General features: G+C 41.9%; 1 protein-coding gene across 1 annotated transcript; it reads right to left on the bottom strand.

Moving 5' to 3' along the window:
- Positions 1 to 1474: 1474 nt before the first annotated feature.
- On the bottom strand, positions 1475 to 24968 carry HSD17B7 (hydroxysteroid 17-beta dehydrogenase 7). Its single transcript, XM_012468882.2, has 9 exons — positions 24826 to 24968; positions 22790 to 22993; positions 19251 to 19343; positions 18044 to 18158; positions 16228 to 16422; positions 12974 to 13078; positions 12197 to 12253; positions 11044 to 11142; positions 1475 to 1996 (listed from the first exon to the last, which is right to left on the bottom strand). The coding sequence occupies exons 1-9, from the start codon at positions 24858 to 24860 to the stop codon at positions 1907 to 1909; spliced, it is 993 nt and encodes a 330-aa protein (XP_012324305.2). The 5' UTR covers positions 24861 to 24968; the 3' UTR covers positions 1475 to 1906.
- Positions 24969 to 26572: the final 1604 nt, after the last annotated feature.

The raw sequence follows: 26572 nt of genomic DNA, 5'->3' as shown, positions 1-26572 counted from the left end.
TTCACCCTTCTCTCTCAAAAACAGTGGACACAGTGGTGTGCAGCTCTCATTTTCACTTATAGAATGTTTACAGAAAACCTTCAACAACAAAATTAGAGAAATCGTAACCAAAAACTTCATAAACTGTGAGGAAATTATACATCACTTTTTACTTTTGTTAACTCATTCAAAATTTTACTGACTTTAGATTTCAGCCTTTATATTGGTTATATTTGTAGTAAAAACATATGATATCTTATTTTTCTTCATATCAAATGTGGCCTGGGTGTGGTTCTTTTAAAATTTATAGAAGAAAAGTTTACAAAATCATCTGATACATGTAAACTCAATCCTCACCACTTTCCTCTACTACTGCAGTGCACCTTACACGAGCAGTTACCCAATTAGAAAATTTTATTGCAACTTAATGTGAGTGAATAATTTCTTCCTGGAAGTTTACAACTATTAAGATATGATCATGAAAATGGGTTTGTCACTAATGAACAAATCTGCAAATAGTGTTAAGGGTCAGGCCCAATATTAGCATGAACTACCTCAGTATCAATAAAGGATATATTTTTAAACAAGAAATAATTCAAGCGACCAAAACACATATTGATTCGGTTTTTATTATTAACCACATGGGTACCCATATAGGACTGTTAGGATTCTAACAATCTTAAGATGGTCAGAAGCAGCATATAGAGAAAGAAATAAGGCAAGAGAGCTAAAAAAGTTGCTCATAAAGCAACAAAGCTATGATGACCGCCACTCAGAGTGGGCAGTACTTCCTTTTGTTGGGGGCAGGCCAAAAAAAGGAGCAGTGGGTGCCTGTGTCACAATTATTCAAGTCCACCTCTTGTCCCATGGAGTGCAGCTTGGGCCCCAATTGGCAGAGTAATATAAACAGATATTCTGTTGGGTGACTGGAATAATTTTTATTTTTACATAAAATTTTTCATAAAAGAACTCTAATAATTTTGATGTAATACCATTCCAGAGAATAACTAATTGATATTTTTACTTTATATATATATATATTTTTGGAAATGGAGTCTTGCTCTGTCACCCAGGCTGGAGTTTGCACTGGCAGATCTTGTTAGAATCCTAACAGTCCTATATGGGTACCCATGTGGTTAATAATAAAAACCGAATCAATATGTTTTGGTCGCTTGAATTATTTCTTGTTTAAAAATATATCCTTTATTGATACAAACTCTGTGTCCCAGGTTCAAGCGATTCTCCTGTCTCAGCCTCCCAAGTAGCTGAGATTACAAACGCGTACCACCACATGTGGCTAAGTTTTGCATTTTTAGTAGAGACGGGTTTTTATCACATTGGCCAGGCTGGTCTTAAACTCCTGACCTCGTGATCTGCCCACCTTGGCCTCCCAAAGTGCTGGGATAACAGGCTTGAGCCCCCGCGCCTGGCCCAATCTTTTTCTCATATGCATAGGAGCATGCGCACATACACAGTCTTGAAGAGAATTCCAAAAGAAGGGAAAAGAGACAGTTCATAATTTATTACAAATGCACATTATCCAACTCGATAGAAACCCACGTGCCCCAGAATGTACAGAAGGTACACAATGTTCCAGAGAGCATCATTGTCAGTTCTGGTTATATATACATTTTTTTTCTTGAGATAGGGTCTTGCCGTGACCCAAACTGTAGTGCAGTGGCACAATCTCAGCTCACTGCAAACTCCGCCTCCCAGGCTCAAGAGATCTTCCCACCTCATCCTCCTGAGTAGTTGGAGCTGCAGGCACATGTCACCACACCCAGCTAATTTTTGAATTTCTTTTTGAAGAGTCAGGGTCTCACTATGTTTCCCAGGCTGATCTTGAACTCCTGGTCTCAAGTGATCCTTCTGCCTTGGCATCCCAAAGTGCTGGGATTACAGGCATGAGCCACCGCACCTGGCCTGGTTATGTTTTTTGAATATTGACCCTAACATGCTTTTCCAGTTCCAGTAACTTTTGATAAAATTTTTCAGCAGTATCTTCATCTAGGTCCATCTGGAAAAGAAGCAAAAATAGAGATGTCTAGAAAGGAAAAATAAGATGAATAGTATTTGTATAAAAGAAAGGCATTCACTATATGAAAAAGAAAGGAGGGAGCAGGAAAGGGCCATGGTGGTAGACACATGGGAGCTGTCAGGAAGCTGAGAGCCCGTGAGGAAGGAGACCCAGGCATCTGGGATTGCCTCCTCCTCTGTCATCCACTGTGCATCTCAATAGAAGAGAGAGCAGGCCAGCTGGCGCCTCCTGAATCTCCTTCCTGTAAATAATACGCTTGGTATTGGGGAAACTCTCCAGAAGACAGTTTTTACTTAAAACAGGATCAAATCCAAAACCTTTTCACATGTGAGACCTAAAACTATTAACCGAAACCCTTTTATATGTGATTCCTCAAACTATGAACCAAAACCCTTTTCATATGTGATTCCTGAAGCTTTAAACCAAAACCCTTTCATATGTGATTCCTAAGGCTGTAAATCTGAGATTCTTCCAAGTGTAACATCTAAAGTATAAGCCTATATAAAGGCAGAACCTTCCTTTGTTAGACGAGCTAAGCTTTGGACAAATTACCACTCAGGCTCCCAGGCTGAATAAACTTCTTCCTTCTTCATTTGGTGTTCAAGAGATGTTTCCCCACGGCTGCTCCTGCTACATTTTTGGTACGTTGGCCGGGAAGCGAATTTCGGCTGGCAGACGGCAGGAAAAAGTCTCTCAGGTGGTTTGACTAGCCCTGTGGAGCATCCCTGCAGGGGGACTCATGCTCGCTGGGGCGATGCATCCTGAGAGCGCTCCCGGGCAGGTGTTTGCCCGGTGGAAAAGCCTCGCTGGAGCGGAGCAGGTAGGCCCACAGTGTAGATCCACCCACTGGTTGAACACCGAGAAGGAACTGGTATTTGGGATGTCCAGACAACTGAATATGGTAAGACTGAACTCGGGAAAAAGCCCACCCCATTTTCGGTGGAATCGTGGCCTGATCACCCACGGGTGCCAGATTCGGCACTTTCGAACGTGGCTCGCTCGCTCTCTGTAACTAACCTTGGAAGCTTTTTGCTTATGGTTTCGAATTGGAAGGAGAGCGACTGGACGTGTGTCTGTGTGTGTAGATGTATCCGACCGGACTAATCAGTTGTGAAAAGTGTCGGGTCCATTAGGAGGGGCCTCACGCGTCGAGCAATTTGTAAGAATTAGAGACAGCCACATAAGGCTGAGTGGAGAAGCCTCTGCCATCGTTGTGAAGGACTGAAGTGAATGTAAATCGGAGAGTGCTGCGTCTTGCTGGGCGGGACCTTCTGTGAGTGAACTAACACTCTCCTAACTGTGGGAATTGTTTCTTTTGAGTGTTAATAGGGGTCACTCCCATAGCAAGCCCACACTTTTAGAGACCACTGAAAAATTTCAAGAAGGGATTTAGTGGGAATTATAAAGTAACTATGACACTGGAGAAATTTAGGACTTTATGTAGGGAAGATTGGCCAGCATTTAGGGTAGGTTGGCCCCCAGAGGGGACCCTAGACAGGCCCCTTGTCTCCAAAGTAAGGCATGAGGTTATATACAGCGAGCTAGAACATCTGGAGCAATTTCCATACATACACTCGTGGTTGCAGTTAGTTTTGAACCCTCCGAAGTGGCTAAGAGAGCAGGCAGTGACTGTTTTAGTGGCCAAGGGACAGACTGCTAGAAACCACCATCCCCATCGCCACGGAGAGACGCAGACTCCTAAGGGACAGGCAGATTCAGCGGCAGGAACAGTGACTCCCAAGGTTCTGGCAGATCTGGAGGCAGAAGAGTTTTTGCCCTTTCCTCCTCAAGGACTCCCTGCCCCTGAGCCAGAAGCCTTGGCATCCCCACCAGAGCTGCATACCCCTAAAACACCTAGAGTAGACAAAAGAGTGTGGAAAAACTCTGCCCATTGCTGCCAGCTTCCCAGAGGGAACTCCCCCTCTGGCAGCCAGTCTATGACCCAAGGCCGGGGTGCAGATGCCTTTGAGAGAGCAAGGGTACACAGGAGTGGATGAGGACGGCCACATGGTAGAAAAGCGTGTTTTCACGTACCTGCCATTCACCTCGGCTGATCTTATCAATGGAAAAATAACAACCCATCTTATACCGAGAAGCCACAGGCTCTCATTGACCTACTACAAACTATTATTCAAACTCATAACCCCATTTGGGCTGATTGCTTATGCATCTTTTTAACACGGATGAAAAGCAAAGAGTCCTCCAAGTCGCTTCTAAATGGCTGGAGGAGCATGTTCCTGCAGATTACCAGAACCCCCAAGAGTATGTCAGGGTCCAGTTACCCAGAACTGAACCCCAGTGGGATCCGAACACCCCGGAGGGCATGCAGAGGCTAATCTGGTCAGAGAAGCCTTGCTGGAAGGATTAAAAAAGGGGGCCCAGAAAGTTACAAACATTAATAAAGTGTCTGAGGTTATTCAAGGAAAAGAGGAAAGTCCCACCCAATTCTATGAAAGACTGTGTGAAGCTTACCGCATGTACACTCCTTTTGATCCTGAGGACCCCAAAAACCAGCACATGATAAATGACATTAGTCAGTCAGTGTGCAGAAGACAGTAGACGAAAATTGCAGAAGCAGGCAGGATTTGCATGCATGAATACTTCACAGTTATTGGAAATAGCTAAACAAGTGTTTGTAAACCGAGAGGCAGTAAGCCAGAGAGAAATCGTATGGAAAACGAGCCTTAAGCTCAACCGAAGGCCAACTTGATAGCTGCTGCTATGAGAGGAGCACCCCTAAGAGTGTGGGAAAAGGGGGGTTCCTGGAAAGCATCCCAGTCTGCCCGCCCGCGCCTGCAACGGGATCAGTGTGCATTTTGCCAAGAAATAGGACATTGGAAGAAAAAATGTCCACAGTTAACTGGAAAACAGGGAGACCCTGAGCACAATGCTTCAGACAAAAGTGAAGGGGCTCTGCTCAACCTAACGGCAGGGCCACTGGACTAAAAGAGAGGAGGGCCGGACTTACAGGCCCCCAAAGAGCCCATGGACAACAGCCCTGTAACCTCCCATCGAAAGAAACAAAACCAGTGTTGTTAGAGCTATTAAGGTGTTAAAGAGAACAGACTGTCTTGTACTTAACGGACCGTCCCTGCCCCCTTCTCCGGCAAAACTTGTTGTGCAGATTAATAATAAGAAAGACACCCTGCAGCTAAGACTGCCTCAGGCAGGGGTCATCCAGGCTCTCATTGTCCCTCAGAAAGGAGGGTGGAGACCTTCCTAGCCAGGGACCAAAGACTGGTATTTCCACCCAGGCCAGTGCAGGGCTTGCGTGACTTTGCACCCACTTGCACCTGACTTGTGCACGCAGTTGGGATTACAGCCAGCAGAGGATAGCTGGTTCACTTAATTGGACTTAAAGAATACTTCTTTAGCATCAGGCTGGCTTTTGAAAGTCAAAAACTATTTGCATTTCAATGGGAGAAATCCAGAGGCAGGTGTGACCACCCAGTACACCTAAACCTGGCTTCCCAGGGGCTCAGAAACTCTCTCAACATCCTTGGGGAGGCATTAGCCTGTAACCGCCCCCCCAAAAGCTTCTTGCTTGCATGCTGCCCCCATATGCTGATGACCTTCTACTGGGACAACCCATGGCAGTCGGGTGCGCAAACAAATGCCTTACTTAGGCACCTGGGGGAGTGTAGGTATAAAGCGTCTAAAAAGCAAGCCCAGATTTGCCGACAGCAAGTGAAGTATCTGGGGTTTAACATCCGGAAGGGGGAACGCAGCCTAGGAACAGAAAGGAAACAAGTAATTTGCAACCTGCCAGAACCCAATACTAGAAGGTAGGTAGGAGAGTTCCTGGGAGCCGTGGGCTTCTGTAGATTGTGGATTTCCAAACTTCGCAGTACTGGCCAAACCCCCATACAAAGTGACAAAGTGGGGAGGGGAGAAGACAAGACACCCTTTGAATGAGGCAGAAGCTAAAAGCAAAACTTCTGTCAGCCCTGGCTTTGGGGCTAACCAACTTAACACAGCCTTTTCATGCTGTCAGAAAAAAAAAAAAAAGGAAGAAGAGGAATGGCAATTATAGATACTAGCCTCAACTCTGGGAAGAATTTAAATATCAAAGCACCCCACACAGTAGTGACCCTAATGAATACCAAAGGACATCTTCGGTTAACAAATGCTAGGCCTGCCAAATACCTGAGCCTGCTAAAATAAAAATCTCTGCATCACCACTGAGGTCTGCAACACCTTATTTGCTCCCAATGACAGAGGGCCCGGTTGGACACAACTGAGTTCAAGTCTTGGACTCAGTTTATTCCAGCAGGCCTGATCTTCAGCATCAGCTATGGACAGTAGTAGACAGGGAGTTGTATGTGGATGGGGGCAGTTTTATTAATCCATGAGGAGAAAGGTGTGCAGGCTATGCAGTGCCAACTCTAGACAGTGTAATAGAAGCCAAGTCACTGCCTCAAAGCACCTCGGCTCAGAAGGCTGAACTCACTGCTCTGACTCGAACCCCAAGTTGAGTAAAGATAAGGTTGCAAACATTTACACTGATTCGCGATATGCCTTTCTGACTCTCCAAGTACATGGAGCACAGTACAAGAAAAAGGCCCATGAAGTAACCCGTGTGCTGCTTCGAGATCTTATCCCTAAGTGTGGACTGCCACTGTGCATCAGATCAGACAACGGACCAGCATTTGCGGTGAACTTGGCCCAGAAGACAGCGATGGCCTTGGGGTATTACTTTGGAAACTGCACGCTGCCTATTGCCCTCAGAATTCGGGAAAAGTGAAAAGAATGCACCGGACCATCAAAAATAGCTTAGGGAAAGTGTATCAGGAAACCGGATCAAAGTGGGTGCAGGCACTTCCCTTGGTGTTATTCAAAATTAGATGTACCCCCTTTAAAAAAAGAGGATATTCCCCTATGAAGTCTTATATCATAGGCCCCCTCCCCCACTCCAGGCACTCCTAGGAACTCCTCAGGAGTGGGGAGAGATTGAGTTAGGATGCTAGTTACCAGCTCTAGGGAGAATCGCTCAGTATACTTCAACGTGAATAAATAACAAATGTTCTGTAAGCCTTTTTCTCCCCAGTTCATCCTTTCTCACTAGGTGATCACATGTGGATAAAGGACAGGAGTACAGTCCCTCTAAAGCCACAATGGAAAGGGCCTCAGACCTGATCCTGACCAATCCCACAGCTGTGAAGGTAGAGGGAATCCCAGCCTGAATCCACCACAGCCGTGTAAAAACCAGCAACGGCTGAGACTTGGACCAAGGCAAGGACTGCAGAATCACCTTAAAAAGGACAACAAGCCTTGCTCCAGCCACATCCCGGAAGCTGGCTGGTCCACGCACTGCCGAAGCATGAGGAGATTCATCGTGAGACTTGTTCTTCTTAATATTTGGACTTGTACAGTAAGAACATTAACTAATTTTGAATAATGCCCTCAGTACATACACCAGGTAGGGTGTAAAAGTTACTGCCATTCTTTTGTGCTACAGTTCTTATAAATGTACAGGGACACAGAAGGGAACCTGTTTATATAATGGTACTCAGTATAAGGTGTGTAATCCAGGACATGGACAGGTAGCTGTGTCACAGGCATCATTAAGCCCTTTCTTCCTATTATCTGTTAAGACAGGTGAGCTGTTAGTGTATTCAGTCTACTCCGCTAGGGAGAAAAGACACCTAAAAATAGGAGATTGGACAGATGGCGAGTGGCCACTGGAGAGAATTATTGAGTATGATGGGCCGGCCACATGGGCAGAGGATGGCTTGTGGGGATACCGGACCCCTATTTACACGGTCAACCGGATTATCCGGTTGCAGGCTGTTTTGGAAATACCAGTGAAACCGGCAAAGCTCTATCCCTCTTGGCCCGACAAGAAACTCAAATGAGAAATGCAATTTATCAGAACCGCTGGCCCTAGATTATTTGCTGGCAGCTGAAGGAGGAGTCTGCGGAAAATTCAATCTATCCAACTGCTGTCTGCACATAGATGACCGGGGCAAGCAGTGGAGGATATTGTGTGAGACATGACCAAACTGGCACACGTGCCTGTACAGGCGTGGCATGGATTTAACCCTGAGTCCTTATTCGAAGGTTGGTTCTCATCCTTAAAAGGATTCAAGACCCTCATCATAAGTGTTATAATAATGATAGGCGTTTGTTTGTTGCTCCCTTGTCTACTCCCCCTGTTCCTTCAGATGATTAGGGGATTCATCCTACTGTAGGTAACCAAAAAAATGACATCACAAGTATATTATATGAAACATTATCAGTTTCTTCAGAGAATCTGGAAAGTGAGAATGAGAATAAGACCTCTCACTGATATTATAAAGTGGTGAGGGTCTCAAAGTGGGGAGATGAGGAAGGAGACCCAGGCATCTGGGATTGCCTCCCACTCTGTCATCCACTGTATATCTCAATAGAAGAGAGAGCAGGCCAGCTGGCGCCTCCTGAATCTCCTTCCTGTAAATAAAAGGCTTGGTACTGGGGAAACTCTCCAGAAGACACTGTTTTTACTTAAAACAACATCAAACCCGAAACCTTTTCACATGTGAGTCCTAAAACTATAAACCGAAACCCTTTTCATAGGTGATTCCTGAAGCTGTAAACTGAAACCCTTTCATATGTGATTCCTAAGGCTGTAAACCTAAGATTCTTCTACGCGTAACATCTAAAGTATAAGCCTATAGAAAGGCAGAGCCTTCCTTTGTTAGACGAGCTGAGCTTTGGACAAATTATCGCTCAGGCTCCCACGTCAAATAAACTTCTTCCTTCTTCATTTAGTGTTCAAGAGATCTGTTTCCCGCGGCTGCTCCTGCTACACCTGAAGACATACTAAATCTCAGTCTCAGTTCCAACACTCACCAAACCCACTGATGCTTCCCTTAAGCAGCAAGACTGAAAGATGAGTTTGCTATCTCCCTAACTTTCGTATACTCAGGAAATAGAAGATACCAATCAAAGGACAAAACAGAAAAATCAAGAGTTTTGTGAATTTCTAACAGCTACTCACTTCCTAATATTCATCTGGCTTAGTAAAGGGCCCTGGTTTTAACTGGGCTCACTGCCCTCCAGATAAAAGATGATACTTCAGCCTCCATTGAAACAATGAGTGCTGGAGCCATCAGACTATGTTCTGGCCAGTGAGATGTAAATACTGCCTGGAGTCTCTTCAAAAGGAATAAAGTGTCCTTTCTTCTTCCCTTCTTCCATACTACTCTCTTGAGCAGCAAGCCTGAGGGCCACGCCCTAAATTAAAGATGGCCCAGCGGTGACTGCAAGAAACTTGGGTACCCGACAATTTGTAGAGTTGCCATGGCAGCCCAAGACTGCCTCTCTCCTAAATGCTTTCACATGCAAGATTCTCTCTAGTTTAATCTATAGTTATTTTACATTCTTGTGTTTCATGCAGAAAATCTCAATTGTATGTAAAGGCAAACCTTCAGCCCTTTTAAAATAGTGATATCCTTTTTACAAGTCAACACAGAACCTAAACTTCAAGAACAGGCTCTTTGTTCATAAAATTGAAGGGCTAAAAATTAAACAAACTTTTGAACCTTTTGAAAATAACATTTATATTCATTCAGTCATGTTAGAGTTTTTCTATAATAGAACTGGAAGAAGCATTAGAGAACTCTTCTAGTTCAACCTCGTCTTTTTACAGAGGAGAAAGCTGACTTCCCCAAATTAATCAAACGTTAAAATACTTTCTTCAATGCATTTCCATAAAGTGCTAATGACTGTGTCAGTTTGTAGAATTAAATGTTTCCCCTTAATAAACAAATCATTCTCTCCAAGTTGACAGTAAGTTCAAACACACTCTGCAAGCCTAAAGTAAGCTATTTATTAGTTTGCAATAGAATTCCCCAAAGGGATGTTACAGGTTATATAAAATTTGCTTTAAAAAAAATTCATCAAGAACTCTTTGAAAACAGCAGCATTAAATATTTCACACACGTTTCTTAACTGTTTCAACTTCTCACAGCCTTTACTTTGCTGATGTATGCTGTACAAGTCTCTGAAACAGGGGAATCTAATATGAAGCATGATTCAATTTTACTTGCCAGAGGAACTGCTTCTTGCAAATCTTCTCAAGAAACTAGGATCCCACAGAACATGTTCTGAAAAACCTGGAAGGTTCACTTTTAGTGAACAGATAGCACAGGAAGCCAAGTTCATGGCTTCCTTTCAGCTCATGCTACTAACAAAGGCCAAAATCAATGCCAGTTACTTGACTTACCTGAGCTAACAGTCGCCTCAATCTCATTGTATCTTATGCTAATGCCTCCTCACAACAATCTGGGCAGTAGAAAATCAGAGACTGAAACAAACCTTACTCATGACAAAAGTACCAAAAAAATAGTTCTCTTAGTTTAAAATAAATTTTCTCATTCCCCAGTATGTAACTCTTATGTTTGATTTCATTTTAGAAGATTATACCAAGTCTAAAATACACAGCACTGATTTGATTTTTTTTTTCTGCATGTTATCCTATTCCTTTTCAAAACACCAATCTATTAAAGCTGATCATTGTCACAAGCAGAACTGAATATTCACAGGGAAGTTAACTTCACACAGAAAGACACTTTATATTTCGTCCAACTTGCAATGTATTGACTGAGTACCTATCATGTGCAAGGCAGCCTGCTAGGAAATGGGGTATGACCCTCCTCCTCACAGAGCTTACATTCTGACATGGGAATCCAAAGGTGAACAAGCATGATCTGGAACAGGTACAGGATTTCAAGAAAGCCTACCACAGAGGCACCCAGACTGGTCTATGGGGTCACTAAAGGCTATGGGATAAGCTGATCTAAAGGATGAGCAGAAATCGGTCAGTTGAAAGAAGACGCTGAGAGCAGCTCAGGTGGAGAGAACAAGATGTGCGAAGGTTTAGAAGCAGGAGGGAGCAAGATGAAATAAAATCAGACCAGTGTGATGCCAGTGAACGGTGAGAACCTAGAGAAGGGGAGATAGGGGCTGAGGAGCCGGTCAGGAACAATGGGCTTAATTCATCAACCCAGCAGCAAACATCAGTGCAACAAGCTAAGAACATTTACCTTCTGGGTTGTGATGTAATTTCTTCCAAAGCCAGTGGTGGCACTCAGATATTTGATCAGAGGATTCAGAGATTCAGGCTTTTGGTGGAAAAGCCATACCTGGAAAGGAAGGACGTGTCAATGATTTGTTTCTATTGCCTAAGGTGAGTGAGGCTGCTGGTGATTTACAATTAGCACTTTACAGAGCTCCCCACACAAATTATAAATATCCTCTCAAATATCATCAGTGAACAGTTTGACAAATATATTGAGAACTAATTAAAATATAGTTTAAAAGCACTTGCTTCTATAATCAATGTGTGTTCCTACAATAAATGCATTTATTTCTGTAATGATTACCAAAACAAGAGCATCAAAGCCAATTCCATCTATGTCTTCCTTAGCTACTTTCAATTCAGTCAAGATAATCTACTAAATACTACAGTGCTAGGCCCTTAGGTTTCCAAAGTGAGTAACAAAAATCCTGAAGGAGCTCAGAAGAATGAGAGAGGCAAACATAAAGAAGTGACTCAGATACAGTGGGTTTTTATGTAGGACACTTCTGATCCATTAGTAGAGGCTGCCTCTGGAGCTCTGGGTTGAAGAATATTCAGAGACATCACTTGTGTAGAGCAGAAAGAAGTATTATAGCCCATTAGTAACGTCTGCCATTGATGAGGAAACACATGTAATCCATTTGCCATGTGAGATTTAAGGAAATCCACTGGCTTCCTAATAACCTCTAAGAGAGGGAAGAAAATCTTCATAGAGGGGAGTGGTATTGAACTTTCTTATCCTGGCTCTTGACCCACAAGATGCACTTTCTCCACGGGAAATCAAGGACTGATTGTGCAGTCGCCATCCTGCTTTGCCTGCCCCTCCGGTGTCCCCCTGCTCTGTCTCTCCTCCAGCTGCTGATGTATCTTGCCTCTAAAGAAGTGCTTTCCCTGTAGTCATGGTGCCCAGTGCCATAGTAGATGTTAAACTCACAAACTTCACTCCTAATGTTTTGCGCTTAGCCTTAAGGTCTGCCTTAGTTCCAAACAGGACCTTGACTATTCACAGAGCTTATTCTCTTACTATCTTTTCTGTTGAAATTATTTCTACTACCGGTGAACCTATAATTCACATCTGCTCAGCCGTCATACAAGCTGTAAAAACTTCAGTAACGTACCAGTGCTTCTGTTCCATTGTATGGCGTCAAAGTGAATGCATTTGCAAAAAAGCGAACCTGCGGAAAAGAAAGCAACAGTGATTTTGTGATGTTTAGAATAGAGTCACAAAAGAATTATTCATTTAAATGTTAAAAAGGAAAATCTGCCTTTCTGATTATAGAACATTTTTTAAGTAACAAAAAATAAAGAAGTCAAAAAAAGATATATCACTTAATCTCCATTATTCCAAATCAACTACTTTTAACATGAAGGCCTATATACTTCTGATCTTTTCTTTATGCCCGCCCTGAAGGAGAGACATTTCTTCCTGAGCCCTGAAGATAGAATCATTTCCTAAAAGTAGTATTTTTCAATGTGTGCCAGAGGAACAATGGTCCTGCCAAATGTTCAAATCATGAAACAAAAACATGGTTCATAATGCACAATTATCCCCTTCTTGGGAACTTTTAATGCACATGACCACTTTGAAAACTCAGAGAAGTCCAGTTTAACAATGTTTAATATGGGTTTTCTAAAATTATATGATTACAGAACTCTTGGGATCTGTGGTGCATGAGCAATGAAACATTCCTTTAAAGAGAAGTGGACACTCAAATGGTGGCGCAGAAGTAATACTTAAGAAATATTAAGCAGAGGTTTCACATTAAGTAAGTTCAAAAACCTCAAGTTAAATGGCATTCAGGTTCAGTTCTTTATATCATTTCCCAACCCTGAGACATATCTACTAGGCCCCAAAAAGATTTCATAAGCTAAGAAGAGACGTAGTCGTCACTTACCAGCAATATTGCTGGCATCAACAGCGTCCACAAGAAGGGAGGCAGAACTCCATATGTCAAATTGGTCAGTGCTGTACCTGGACACACCACACTGGAATAGAGACCCTAGGAGCAGAGAGGGGTAGCAATAAGATTTTAACTCAATGCACATTGACTCAGTCCAGCCACGTGGTAGTTAACAAAAGAGGTATGCACATGAGCCAGGGAGTCAGGTAATAAAGAATTTATGCTCTGAGTTGTCTCTGAAGTTGGGTAAAACATTTATGTTGAAGAATCACGTATTAAGAGAATCCACTGTAAGAGGCACCCAGATGCAAAAATTAGTAGGACAAAGTCTCTATTCTCATGAACCTTGCAGTATAAAAAAATAACCAATCTTTTTTTGAGACGAAGTTTCACTCTGTCACCCAGGCTGAAGCTTGGCTCACTGCAACCTCCATTTCCCAAGTTCAAGCGATTCTCCTGCCTACCCTCCTGCGTAGCTAGGACTTCAGGCTCCCACCTCCACGCCCCGCTAATTTACGTATTTTTAGTAGAGACAGAGTTTCACCACATTGGCCAGTCTGATCGCGAACTCCTGACCTTGTGACCCACTGGCCTCAGCCTCCCAAAGTGCTGGGACTATAGGCATGAGCCACCACACCCAGCCAAAAAATATCCAATCTTAGGAAGCTGGGAGAGAAAAGTAGGGCCTAGTTATCTGAGTTTTCCTTATTATTGGCTTAACTGAATATCAGCTTTTCAATCATAACGAGCATTTAGGATAAAAATATGTACTGAGTACAGTCCCTGCCTTCAAAGAGTTTCTGGCCTAATAAATAGACAGCTAAACCTAAAGCATGTGTCTGTTTCCCTGCAGGTACATGAGATCCATACCTCTAGCTTGGGGTGGGTGCTCCTGGTATCAGGCTGTATGTGCTGTCACAAAACTTTCTCCAACTGAAGGTTTCTAAATCAGGTCCTTAGCCCAGTACTCATTTTAGGAAGGTCCACCTTATAAAGACAGCCCCAATAACACAGAGCTTATGCTAATATAAACGGTCCTATGTGATCTATAGTTAAGCCCTCGAATGCTGGGATTTGCTTTACTATTTTATTTAGTTTAATTTACACTACACATCTTGTCATTCTACTCAGCTGCTTCTTTCCTCAAAAAGGCCAAGGAGAAAAAGTCATTGGCTGAGAACCAATCCCAACAGATTTTACAGGCAATAGCTAAATCTCCCTCTTTTGTTAAAGATAAAATCCCAAACCTTACTTAATAATTGAGATTTAAATAGAATCCCAGAGTTTTTTATGAAAGGGAAAGCTAATCCCTCTAAAAAGGAGTTCTCAGAGTACCGGGAAGCAGTTGTGACAAGTTTTTAAACATCTCAAGAAACTTCAGAAGGAGGTGTACGATTGGGCCAACATGCTGAGTCCAATCTGCAATGACAACAGCCAATACAAGAACATGCACACGCATGTGCAGACCACATGCAGATACCTACCCACATGCACACACCCCACACATACACTCACAAACACATCTGCACACACTCACAAAACCCATACATGTACATATGAACCCCCTACACGTGGGCAGGCAAAACAAACACATACCCACACTCGTGCACCTCCACATGTACATATTTGTGCAGACACATGCACACACAAACTCACATTCTGAATACAAAGCAGTGCTATGACTGTTTCACACAGATCCCCTCAGTCAATCTTCCCAATAAACCTGTGAGGCAGGCACTATTACTATCTCTATTTTCCAGATGAGGAAACTGAGGCATAGGGAGATTAAATAATATGCCTAGGGTTACAAAGCTAGTGACAGAGTCTGGATTCAAATCCAGTTCTAGAAAGTATGCTCTTAGCTTCAACTTTATAAGAGGCATGATTCAGGCTGGGTGCGGGCACTGTAATCCCAGCACTTTGGAAGGCTGAGGTAGGTGAATACCTGAGGCCAGGAGTTTGAGACCACCCTGGCCAACATGATAAAATCCTGTCTCTACTAAAAATACAAAAGTTGAGTAGGGTGGTACATGTCTGTAATCCCAGCTACTCGGGAAGCTGAAGCATAAGAATCGCTTGAACTCAGAAGATGGAGGTTGCAGTGAGCCAAGATTGTGCCACTGCACTCAAGCCTGGGCAAAAGAACGACACCCTGTCTCAAAAAAAAAAAAAAAAAAAAAAAAAAAAAATTGGGGAGGGGGCAAGATTCTAAGAGTCAGATCACAGAATACCACCTGAGAAAGGCAGCCATTCCAGAACAAGCCAAGTCTTGACCATCACATAAGGCTTATATTTCTATGTCTAATTTGTGATCCAAGAAGCTCCCGTGAGGGAAGACATAACTCTTGATCATCATTTTTTCACTTTCTTCCTCAACCCTAAGCCTGGCCCAGTGACCTAAACATGACAGGGCTTTTGTAAATGTTAGTGAAATTAAAATTCTCCATAGCCCCATACTCATAAAACACTGTTAATCAAAGCAAACTAAACAAAATGTCCAGAGGGAAGACTGGAGATTTTCAAGTAAGAATTCAGACCTGGGCAACAGACATACAAAGAGGCAGTAAGCTGCAGACCACAGTGGCCACAAGGACCCAGTATGACCAACAAGGGTCACTGTCCCCTAGAAAACATCCTATAAACGGAGATCCTCATAGAGACAGAGCTCTGGAGTCTCACCTAAAACCACCACTATCCAGAAGGTTTTATAACTAGTTGACTATCCTATAAACATCTGCCATGACAAACACTAGGAGGCAGCATGGTGCAGTGGGAAAAGTCCAAACTGTAAAGTCAGACAGCCTTGGGCTCAATTCTAAGCTCTACCATTTACAAGTTGTGTGATCATTGGATAAACAACCTAAGTTCTCCAAGATTTGGTGTCCTCATCTGAAAATGGGAATACTCAGACCCACTTCCATGTAATGAGGCAGGTATCTAATGACATACACAGATGACTACAGCACCTGAAACACAGAAGGAACCAAAACAGTAGCTAGTATTACTTTCAGTAGTGTCACTCTGTTAACATAAGTGAGAATTCCTGAAGAACCACAGAATGATGAATGAACTACCTACAACTAAAATGTCAGGAGCTGATTACTTCCACCCTAAAACTTTCATATATACCAACTATCAATCTAAACTACAAGAGTTAGTGGAAAGCCAGTTACCTTACTAGGAAATCAATAGTAGGCAATTAAGAGAACCCTCCCCTGCCATTTCCACATCACTGGGACAGGCCTTACCTGCTGGTTGAAGTTCCTGTTCAAAGCCACACTGAGAAGGTCAGTGGCATATTTGGAAGAGCTGTAGGGTTCCTTGCCTTTGCTGTGCTGGAAGTCCTCGAGGCTGAAATTAGATTTCCTTGCATTGCGAGATGATGTCCAGATGAGCTGAGATGGATTGTCACTGTGACAGAGGAGAGGCTCCAGTTCCCGAATCTGGGTGAAAGAAAAAAAAAGTATTAAAATATACTGGCAGAGTACAGATAACAATTTTGAAACCATTGTCCATCGATACTGAAATTGAAGAATTAAGTAAATGTATGGAGGATGGTGGCAGTCAGGTTTGTCACTGTTAAAGTGGGACATCACAAATAAGCATGGGGAGGAAGCTAGAATGATCTATATGGTAAGAGACTAGGGTCAGAGACATCAGTAGCAACTAGTTATCTAAGAGACATGAATGAGTTACGTATAAAAATATTTACAGATACGTATACATGCACGAGTTGGTATGCACATATATATATATCCTTGGTCAATTAGCTGAGAGGGTTTAGAAGACACTGATATCTCAGTAGCAATAAGCACCCAGATCTTGGTTTCTAATAACCATTCTCTGATAAAAGGAAATGAATGTCTTTAGAAAAGTAGCTGATTCTAGGACTGATGAAGAAAATATAAAAGATGAGTCTGAAGCATCTTATAGTGCCAGATAGTAAAAAACTGCTCAAAATGAAAGCTAAAACAAACACAGAAAACCATAATGATGGGGATGTGCCAAAGAGATACAGGAGCCAACTGAAAGAGCTACCAGTGACCAAAACTGGAAAAATTTGAGCAAGAAAATAAAACAGTATTTATAACTTCAAAGTACAAAAAAAAATATCTATGAGTCCTTATGGATATAATAAATGATTGAATAAAGACATAAATGAAGGAGAACAGACAAATCTCCAAGCAGAAAAAAATCCAAATAATTTCTGTGGATAATCCACTCTTAAGGAGGTAGAGCACTATCCAGTATGCATTGGCTACACATAGTAACTTTATTTCAAAGAGCAGAGTATGAAAAGGGAGAAAGAAAAAGTAACTTATCAATGGAGAAACCTGACTAACATTACCTCAAGCCAGGTGATCAGGGTTAATATTGACAATGAGAAGTCATACTGATAGAATACATCCTTGATATGATATCATGAGAATATCACTTTACCTCTCTGTCCTTTTTCCTAAAAACCACATTCTTCAATCTCACCATAAGAAAAACATTGGACAAAGTCCAAATGAGAGAGTCTACAAAGCACTTGAGCAGTACTCCTCAAAACTGTCAAGGTCATCAAAAACAAGGAAAGTCTGCGAAGCTGTCATAACCAAGAAGAGTCTAAGGAGACATGACTGCTAAATGTAATGTAGTATCTTGAATAGGATCCTAGAACTGAAAAAAGACATTAGGCAAAAACAGAACCCGAATAAAGTACGGACGTAAGTTAATAATAACGTAGCAGAACTGATTCATCTATTTTGACAAATGCATCATACTAACAAAATGTTTATAGTAGGGGAAACTGGCTGTAGGATATACAGAAATTCTCTGTACTATCTTTGCAGTAATTCTGTAAATCAAAAACTATTAGTACATTTATTAAAGAAAAATCTACTAGGAAAGCTTTCAGATATGCCCCATGCTTACTATAAACAAGCCAAATGCAACTAAGAAAACTCAAACATGAGATTAAATCAGTTAACTGGTTCCTCAACCATAATAATACACTGTGCCCAGAGGTTTACAGAAACTATCACACGAAATATTAGCTTACTAAGCCCATAGCTTCTTTACCAGGATAAAATGGCCAAAGACATTGGTCTCGAACACCTCCTGAAGTCCATCAGCAGTGATCTTATCATCCTGGGTCAGCAGGCCTTCAGCTGTGGAGAGCATATGAAGCACATTTCTGAAACAGCAGGAGAAAATTGTATGACTTTTAAAGCTTCTTTAACTGGAGATACTTCCCAACCCATCCCTCTCATTCATAAACTGCACCTCACTTGATTCTGTAATAACACAAATAAAAAATATCTATTTCTCAGACTGGGTTATTGTATTAAATGAAATACCAAAGTCCCTCCCCTTCCCCCTACTAATTCACAGAAGTATTTACATACTTATAGCTCACACTACCAGTAGGAACTTGAATCTCTCAAAAACCTGCTGCTAAAACTCTATTCACCTCTTTCCAAATCAGGTTATAGGTAAAGTGTTCTCAAGGAATAATAAGCTACGCCAAAGGGAAAACGTCTTCCTGCGCACAAAGTGTGTTTAATTGCCAAAAGAAGTTAAACATGTTGTTTTTTAACTGGGAATTTTTCAAACATATTAATATCGTGTTCTGCTGTGAGGTCAATTTAGTAGGTCAAGACCAATGTAGAGAGAGAGAGAGACTTTTAATGGAAAAGAAGTAAAGCAAAAGTATTAGTATAGTAAGTAGCACACAGTAAGAATGCATATTTATGAATAAGTTTGTTGGGTCACAAAAAAAGATTTATTCCTATAAATAAGAATTCTCTGGTTGTGTTTCAACAGTTTTGAAAGCCACTACACTAATGTGTAATGAGAATCTCCCAGAAAGACATTAGTTCTCTGCATTTCCCCAACCGACTGTCCAGAGCACCTGACATACAGCTGGGAAATAGGTCAAAGTAGCTTTCCTGGAAATTGGAGTCTCTCTGAGAAATCTAGAACTCTGCCTAATTTCAAAATGTTCTTGCTAATAGGCATATCCAGGCAGACCAAAAATGGACCTTCTAAACCATCCAACCACTTAGAATGTCCTGGAGACTTAGAATACCATAAAAAGCAGGACTTTCAGCAATCTCCACAAAAGAGGATTGCTTTTCTTTGATATGGTTGCAACATCTTCTTTTTCTGTCTTCAACCTTTTCAATACCCTCTTACCTTTCATCCCTCCAACTTAACACACCAGCAAAACTAGGCAGAAAAATAAACACATTCCTTCCAATCAGTTCATCCATAAAATGGAAATTACCTTGAAAAGAGGCCAGAGAAAAGTGCTTTGATATTTAGGTGTGGATTAGGCATGATCCCAGCATTTAGATATATACAGTCTAATCTCTGAAACCTGCAGGTAAACACCAAGACAAGATTGTGAGTTGCAAGTAAAAACATCAAGACAAGATTGTATATTTTATCTCTAGAGTGACTAGAATCAAGAAGGCCTAAAAAAGACAAAAAATACTTTTTAAATTAATAAATTAGCCACAGCAAGCTCAAAAGAATTTACAGTACATTAGAGTTACAGCATTTCTTTCTCAACAGTTATTCTTTAACCACAGTAAATATTTGAGAATTCTTTTTTTGGTAGTGGCTTCAAACAATCTGTGGAGTCATCATGGACTTGAAGCAATACCTCTGACCAACAATTCCTTCCAGCTCTATCCTCCCAATAAGGCATTGCAGCAACCCTCTATCTATTAAACCCACTTTCCTCATCTTACAAAGTGTCTTGCTTTTTAAAAAAAAGAAATCCACATCTCCTCTGGTTGACAAGTAAAATTTATATAATACTGATATTCACCTAACCTGATCTATTAATGCTGAAATCTGAATGCCAAAATATATAATAAAACAGAAGATCCATGTGGAAACCTTTCAGTGTTCATTGACAAGTCCTATGTATCATAAAATGATGAAAGTTCATTAAGAATACAATGAGATTATAAAAGATGAATGGGGGTAAGGTATTCTTGTTGGGCTTCCTCCTGGATACTTGTCATGGAAAGGACATGAAATGCTGAGCTGATAAAGCATTTTCAGTTTTAAACCTATATAAGTCTTCATCTAAGTGTACTCATTTTGAACTAGGTTCAAAACAGGTAAAGCCTGCTCTCATGATACTCACAGACACCATTAAATATTCAGAATATCTCCTAGAGTTCTATGTACCACACTGTCTCTGAATAACTGACATTAAGAGCCATAGCTCCTAAAGTTAGGACCCTGAAATACATACATAGTTTTCAATAGATCACATACAAACATTTCATGATCATTCTGTAAATAACTGACGAATGACTCAAGTTATTAAATTGACCATTTAATAAAATGTTGATATTGTTACTATTAGTTCATCATATAAGTGCCACAAAGATAGTGTGAGTTCATCCACTGTTGCTTGTTCCATTACCTTATTTGCAAACTTTTATCTAAGAATATTAACATATGGCTAGGAACAAAGAGGAAATGTTTAGTAAAGACACCAAATTAAGCTCTGGCTTCAGTAAAATGACATACCACTCATCAATAAAATAACTGACACAATCGCTCTATTATGGATAAAACAGAATCACTATTTCTCACTAGTTTTCATCTGCACATACCTAACAGAAGAGAGTGCTACAGATGGAAAGACCAGGTGCCAGGGATGGTGTTGCTTGAGTCATTAGAAGGAATTCTCAAGCTCTCTTTAGCTCTAGTTAATTCAGACTTAGAACTGAAGAGATCCATTTGAGCCACTGAGTGCAGCAGAGCCTTGACATAAGCGAGAATCTATCTGGACACTTTCACATAGTACAAATTTGTGACTATCACTATAACCATCATTTCCTAAATCTGAATAACACCAACCATCTCAAAACAAAAAGGCTGTTTTGTGAATTAAATAAATAACTCAAAACTTCAGTAAAATGCTGATGACAGGCACCTGGGACAACTCACTTATCATCTGATCCCTTCTGCTCCACAGTGTCACTGCCTTGAATCTGTGCTAAGTTGCTAAATATCTTACTAAATACTGTATTACTAAACTTGTGATAAAGTATCAAATATCTTGAACCTCGGGAGGCATTTGGGATAGTCAGTACTATCAATGTTAAAACTTTAAGTCTCAAAAGTAAACTGCATCAGAATGGACTATTATTAACTGGGAAATGAAGGTTCTTTTCTGCCAAATAAGAAAATATAACAAAATCTAAACAAAGCAGGTAAGAAGCCAGTTGGCTAAGGTTTGGGAAAAGAATGCCTAAAAACCTGATTTGAAGCTCATAACTTCTCTCAACTTTATGGTTTTTATCTCCATAAGGACATTTAGTATACAGCTTCACCGCCCTGGAGACTCTTAAGTTACGGAGGAGTAGGGGATGTGGAATATATCACAATTTATGTGAAAACAGAACCTAGAAAATCTCCTCAGGTTTTTTCTAAAAAGGATGTGGCAGAAAACTCTAAGAGCTCAGCAGTAGTGGAGAGAGAAGCCACATTTTTTGTTTGTTTGTTTGCTTGCTTGTTTGAGACGGAGTTGCTCTGTCAGTAGGCTGGAGTGCAGTGGGGTGTGATCTCGACTCACTGCAACCTCTACCTCCCGGGTTCAAGTGATTCTCCTGCCTCAGCCTCCCAAGTAGCTGGGACTACAGGCACGTGCCACCATGCCTGGCTAATTTTTTGTATTTTTAGTAGAGACGGGGTTTCACCTCGTTAGCCAGGATGGTCTTGCTCTCCTGACCTTGTGATCCACCCGCCTCGGTCTCCCAAAGTGCTAGGGTTACAGGCGTGAGCCACTGAGCCCTGCCAGAAGCCACATTTACAAAGCACTAAGGCCACAGCAAAAAGAGCCGGAGTAAAGAAAACAAGCTTTCACTTAGTAATCTGGGCATCTGGAACAGGGAAACGCAAATGATTATCAATGCACATAAAATACAAAGTATTTTTCTTCAGCAAATGTCTTCATCAAGAAGGCCTTCCTTGTTTCTACACACTTCATTTTACTGTCCAAGGAAACAAGGTAATTCTCTGTTTCCTAAGTGCCTCAATACTAAAATATTTGAAAATTAATTATTCCAGATAGCCCTAGGGCAGCAGAAACTAGTTCAGGGTTCTTGGCCTTTTTTCATCATAAATTACTCTTACAATTTAAAAACAAACAAACAAATAAATAAAAAGCCCTCTCTGCCCAGAAAAATGCATTGTACACCTACATGCAATTTTGTGCTCACTTTCAGGGGAGTTATACACCTGACGACTCTATTCCTTCATATAGCAAATATTGATCAAATGTCTATTGCATGCCAATTACTGTGAAGGTGTGAACAAATCTTTACTGGCCTAGGGAAAAAATACCCCTTAGGAAGCAGGGAGAAGACCTGGGGTCTTGGTCCCACCTAACTAATATAAGATTGGATAATCTTCATAGGCACATTACCCTTATTTCTGTGTCTCAGTTTTTTCGCTTCTTAAATGTCACTACTTGCCTTATCTACTTAATGAATTCATTATGTGAAGGAAAGATGTAAAAAATGAATTGAAATGTCAAAGGAGTTACCTTAACATAAGGCAGTACAACTGATCACACATCAGAATGTACTCAAATTAGTCTCCATGAAATAATTACGATCATGATTAAGAATGAAAATGTGGCACTGAGGCACAATGGGTCACTCTACAGATTTCCTCAGATAACGGCTTACACCGCAGCTGGTTTCTCTTTAGGTTTTTCTTTTCTTTCTTATTTTATTAAGTGTTATGCTGCACAATCACATGAGAGAAAAAAAAATCCATCAGCAAGAGATATACCTTTGCTTAAGTTCCTTAGAGGCCTGGAAGACAGACTGCAGGTTGCTGACGTCCACCTGGACAACGGTGACCTCAGCAGTGGGGTGAGAGGCCAGCAGAGCAGCACGGACAGCTTCTGCCTTGCTCATGTTTCTACACGCCAAACACAGATGAAGCTCATCATCTTCCATCAGCAACCGCTTGCAGAGGGCCAGGCCAATGCCACTGGGAGGACAATTCAGACACAAGATGTGGATTATCTGGGATGGCATCAGGTAGAGGCATTTCTCTCCGGTTCAGAAAACTGTGTCAACTTGACCTCCAATGAGAAGCCCAGATAGAAAAGCCTCAACCATTATTTAAGAAAGGAGGAATCCTCCACTCTAATAGTCACTTGCTTGAGACACAGTCTAGTTTGTGTTTTTCTCATTTTGGAAAACTTCAACAACACAATAACTGGACTTAAAACAAGAGTTGTTCTTTAGCCTTTCTATTACTGGGCCTTATCCTGCCAGTGGTTTTCATTTTGTACTTATTAATGCACTCATGAAAATGACTTAATATATCACCAGTAAGGGCTGAAAAGAGCATCTTATTAGCTGTTTCCTATGTGCATTTGTACTTTACTGTCTAGGGTCCTCACAGGCAAGGGCTCTACCACCTGTTGGTATCATAGCCACCATAAGGAACACCAGAAATCTATGATAAACGAACAGATGAATCCTTCAGAATCAGGCATCAGTAATATCCTTGTAAACAACTATAATTGAATCACAGAAAAAAAAATAACTCAATATGATTAAGTAGAAGGTAGGAATACAACTAAATATTAGGTGAGGACCAAGAAAGGGAGGCAGGGATGAGTACACTACTCTGAGACAAAGAACTTCCAAACCAGTATTGCAAAACCGTGTAGGAGTGGTGACCGGAGTCAGATCAGCCTGGCTGACAGCAATGAAAAGCTGGGTCATACGTTCTCTTTCACGACTTAAGCTGATTCCGGGCAAATATATTAATAGTTAAAACCCAAAAAAGAGTCTGGAACCATCAGTAATCTGTTAGCACTGACATTAAAACATCAAAAATATTTATTTGTCCTTACATGAGAACAGTAAGCATTTATTATACAATTGCACATATCACAATATATGTAAAAGAAACAGACAAAATCAATTCTGATTTATTTCAGTAACTTCCACATAAGAAGCACCAATCAACTGTTAAAGTCATCTGAGAGGACAAGCTAAAAAGTTGCCAACTGCAACACTTATCAAGCTGGCTTAGTTAATATGCATGTGGTTAAATAATTGAAAGTGGACCAGTCTTAAACGTTTAACACGTCCTCTGCCTTAATCAAAAATGCCAAATGCAACTCGTAGAAAAATGGTTTGATTGGCTTCATCTTCTACACATTCTTCATGGAAGTGCAAATGAGAGGTAAAACAGGCAACAGAAAAGGCTGCGAAACTAAATGAGCAACCCTGGAATAATTATGGGCTGGTTATTCTGCGCCCCAACCACGCCTTCATAGGAAAAGGTTAATTTTCTCTGGGTTTCTGAAAAGTATGTTAGGTCTCTAGCACTGAGCTAAATGGAACGGGATTGTTTTTCCCCTCCGTCCTAATGTTCATGGGTGTTCAAATTTGTAGGCAAAAGGCTTGTACAGACAAAATACCTGGAGTTTAAGACATGACCAGGTAGTTAGGAGCAAAATGTTGGGCACAGACGGTAAGTACGAAAAAAGCTCCAAGACGGGGAAGGGAAAGAGCCCCCGTGAATCCCCTATTCCCTTCATAACCTCAGGATTATCACTGTGACAATCGTCACTTCCTGACGCTCTAGTTTTCCTTTTCACTGCCATGTTTAATTCACAGCCCCAGTTACTGACCACCTCAAGAGGCCGGCACGCCCCACACCTCCAGCAGCGCGGGACTCCGGGGAACCTAGGCAAAGTCAGGGGCGGGCGCTCCCGGGGTCCGTCCGTGGAGGGTCGCAGACCCCTCCTCTCTCGAACCCCTGATCCGTTGCCGCCTCTGCCAACCCAAAGGAGGCCTCACCTGCTCGCCCCGGTGATCAAAACCACCTTTCGCATCTTCGCACACGCACACCTCTAGGCACTGAAGCAGACGCCGCCGTCGCTTTCGGAAGTCCTAAGATTTCGGCCCAGCAGGGCCCACCCCTCCCGTCACCAATCAGAGTAGGCCACGCCCCGCCGCCTCCCGTTGCGTCATCGAGTCTGCGCTGATCCCTCCAATCTCAGTCCTCCAACTGCTCCCTGACCTCGGAGACGGGGTGGGGTGAGATAGGCCGAGGGGCGGAGCTGCGTGACGCAAGGGCCCGAGCCAATCCAGGCTCTCCTCGTTCTGCCCGGCGTTGTCGGTCCTGCACGCCTAGGACTCCGTGGCGCCTTATCTTCATCTTGATGGGGGCGTCACCCCCGGGCTAGCGCTCGGGATTGGAGCTGTCGTACGCACGGGGTCTGTGCCCTGGCGCTTGAGATTGGCGCTTCATTACAGGAAGGAAGGTCTCCAGGTATTTGCACCAGTGCCCATTTTAGAGGAAAGGTTTGGGTCTAGGAGCTAAAGTTGGGGAATTACTGTCTAATTATTCATTCCTTTTTGGATGCGTAGATCCAGGCATTGTGCCACTTAACAGCCCAACTTCTGATCCCAGACCTCCTCCTCTAAAGAAACTTAATTGGGAAAATGAGCACTGATTTTATTAAGAACTTTATGTAGAATCATGCGTAAATTACCAGTATTCAAAACTTAGAATGTGGGGTGGAATCAGAATCTCAGAAACTCATTCTCTGAAGTACTGAGAATGTGCCGTAACGTCCTATACCAGTGCATCTCAAACTGTGCTAAAGGACCTGTTTGTGTTTCCAAGCCATCCTAAATGGGTGCTTTTAGAAAATACAAAAAAAAAAAAAAAAAAAAAAGTGCTGGAAAAAGAAAAGCGAAAGGCATACAAAACAAGCCCCGATTTTCAACACATGAAAGTACTCTGCCAAAATGAGGCAGGAGAATTGGAGGCAGGGAACTTAAGGCCAATTCATGCCGACTTCCTAAAGCTGAATCAAGGAAAAACAGCAAAGTCTGGGAGTAGGTAATCTGAGGACAGTTCCTGCTGGCCTCCCAAAGCTCGATCAAAAAGAAAACACCTGGGTCCGGGGGCAGGGAACTTAGGGCCAATTAACACCAACTTCCTAAAGCTAAGCCAGAAGGAAAAACCCCATCTCCCCACTCCCCAGTAGCAAAGGATCAAAGGCTACTCTCCCTGCAACTCTCCCACTTCTGTTCCCAGACCAAACTGAGGGTTGGGCTGCTATTTTTTGAGGCCCAATAACTAGATGCAGATGAACCGGGGAGGAAGAGAGTTTTTATTTTTGTAACTGGTTACAGGGAGAAAGCCTGGAAATTATCGCCAGACCAACTCAAAATTACAAAGTTTTTCAGAGCTTATATACCTTCTAAGCTGTATGTCTACGTGTAAGTGCATTCATCTAAAGACATAAGTGATTAACTTCTTTTAATCTATACTAAGGTCTGAGTCTTGAAAACCTTCCTCTAGAGCCTCAGTAAATCTGCTTACTCTAAATGGATCCAGGTGCTGGGGTGATTACCCTTATCTTGTCTCCTGCTAAGTCACTGGAAGTTTGAGGAGTTCCTTTAGACCCCTAATAAACTTGTTTGTGGACACCTAGGGAGTTTCTTCAGATACACAATAAAACTTGTTTAATCCTAAATGGGTCCTATTAAGAATTCCTTCGTTATTTTGTCATGCTTTAAGACCCAGGAAAGG

Source organism: Aotus nancymaae, unplaced genomic scaffold, assembly GCF_030222135.1.
Source record: "Aotus nancymaae isolate 86718 unplaced genomic scaffold, 86718_ANA_hifiasm-v0.15.2.pri h1tg000108l, whole genome shotgun sequence".
Taxonomy (NCBI): domain Eukaryota; kingdom Metazoa; phylum Chordata; class Mammalia; order Primates; family Aotidae; genus Aotus; species Aotus nancymaae.
Note: the sequence above shows the minus strand (reverse complement) of the source record. Positions and strands in the feature narration are given on the sequence as shown.

Excerpts from the sequence above, each read along its gene's own strand:
- HSD17B7 (XM_012468882.2), bottom strand. The coding sequence starts at position 24,860 with ATGCGAAAGGTGGTTTTGATCACCGGGGCGAGCAG. Across the intron at positions 22,994-24,825 it reads TTGATCACCGGGGCGAGCAG|TGGCATTGGCCTGGCCCTCT; the intron begins GTGAGGCCTCCT and ends TTGTCCTCCCAG. Across the intron at positions 1,997-11,043 it reads ATTACATCACAACCCAGAAG|ATGGACCTAGATGAAGATAC; the intron begins GTAAATGTTCTT and ends CTTCTTTTCCAG.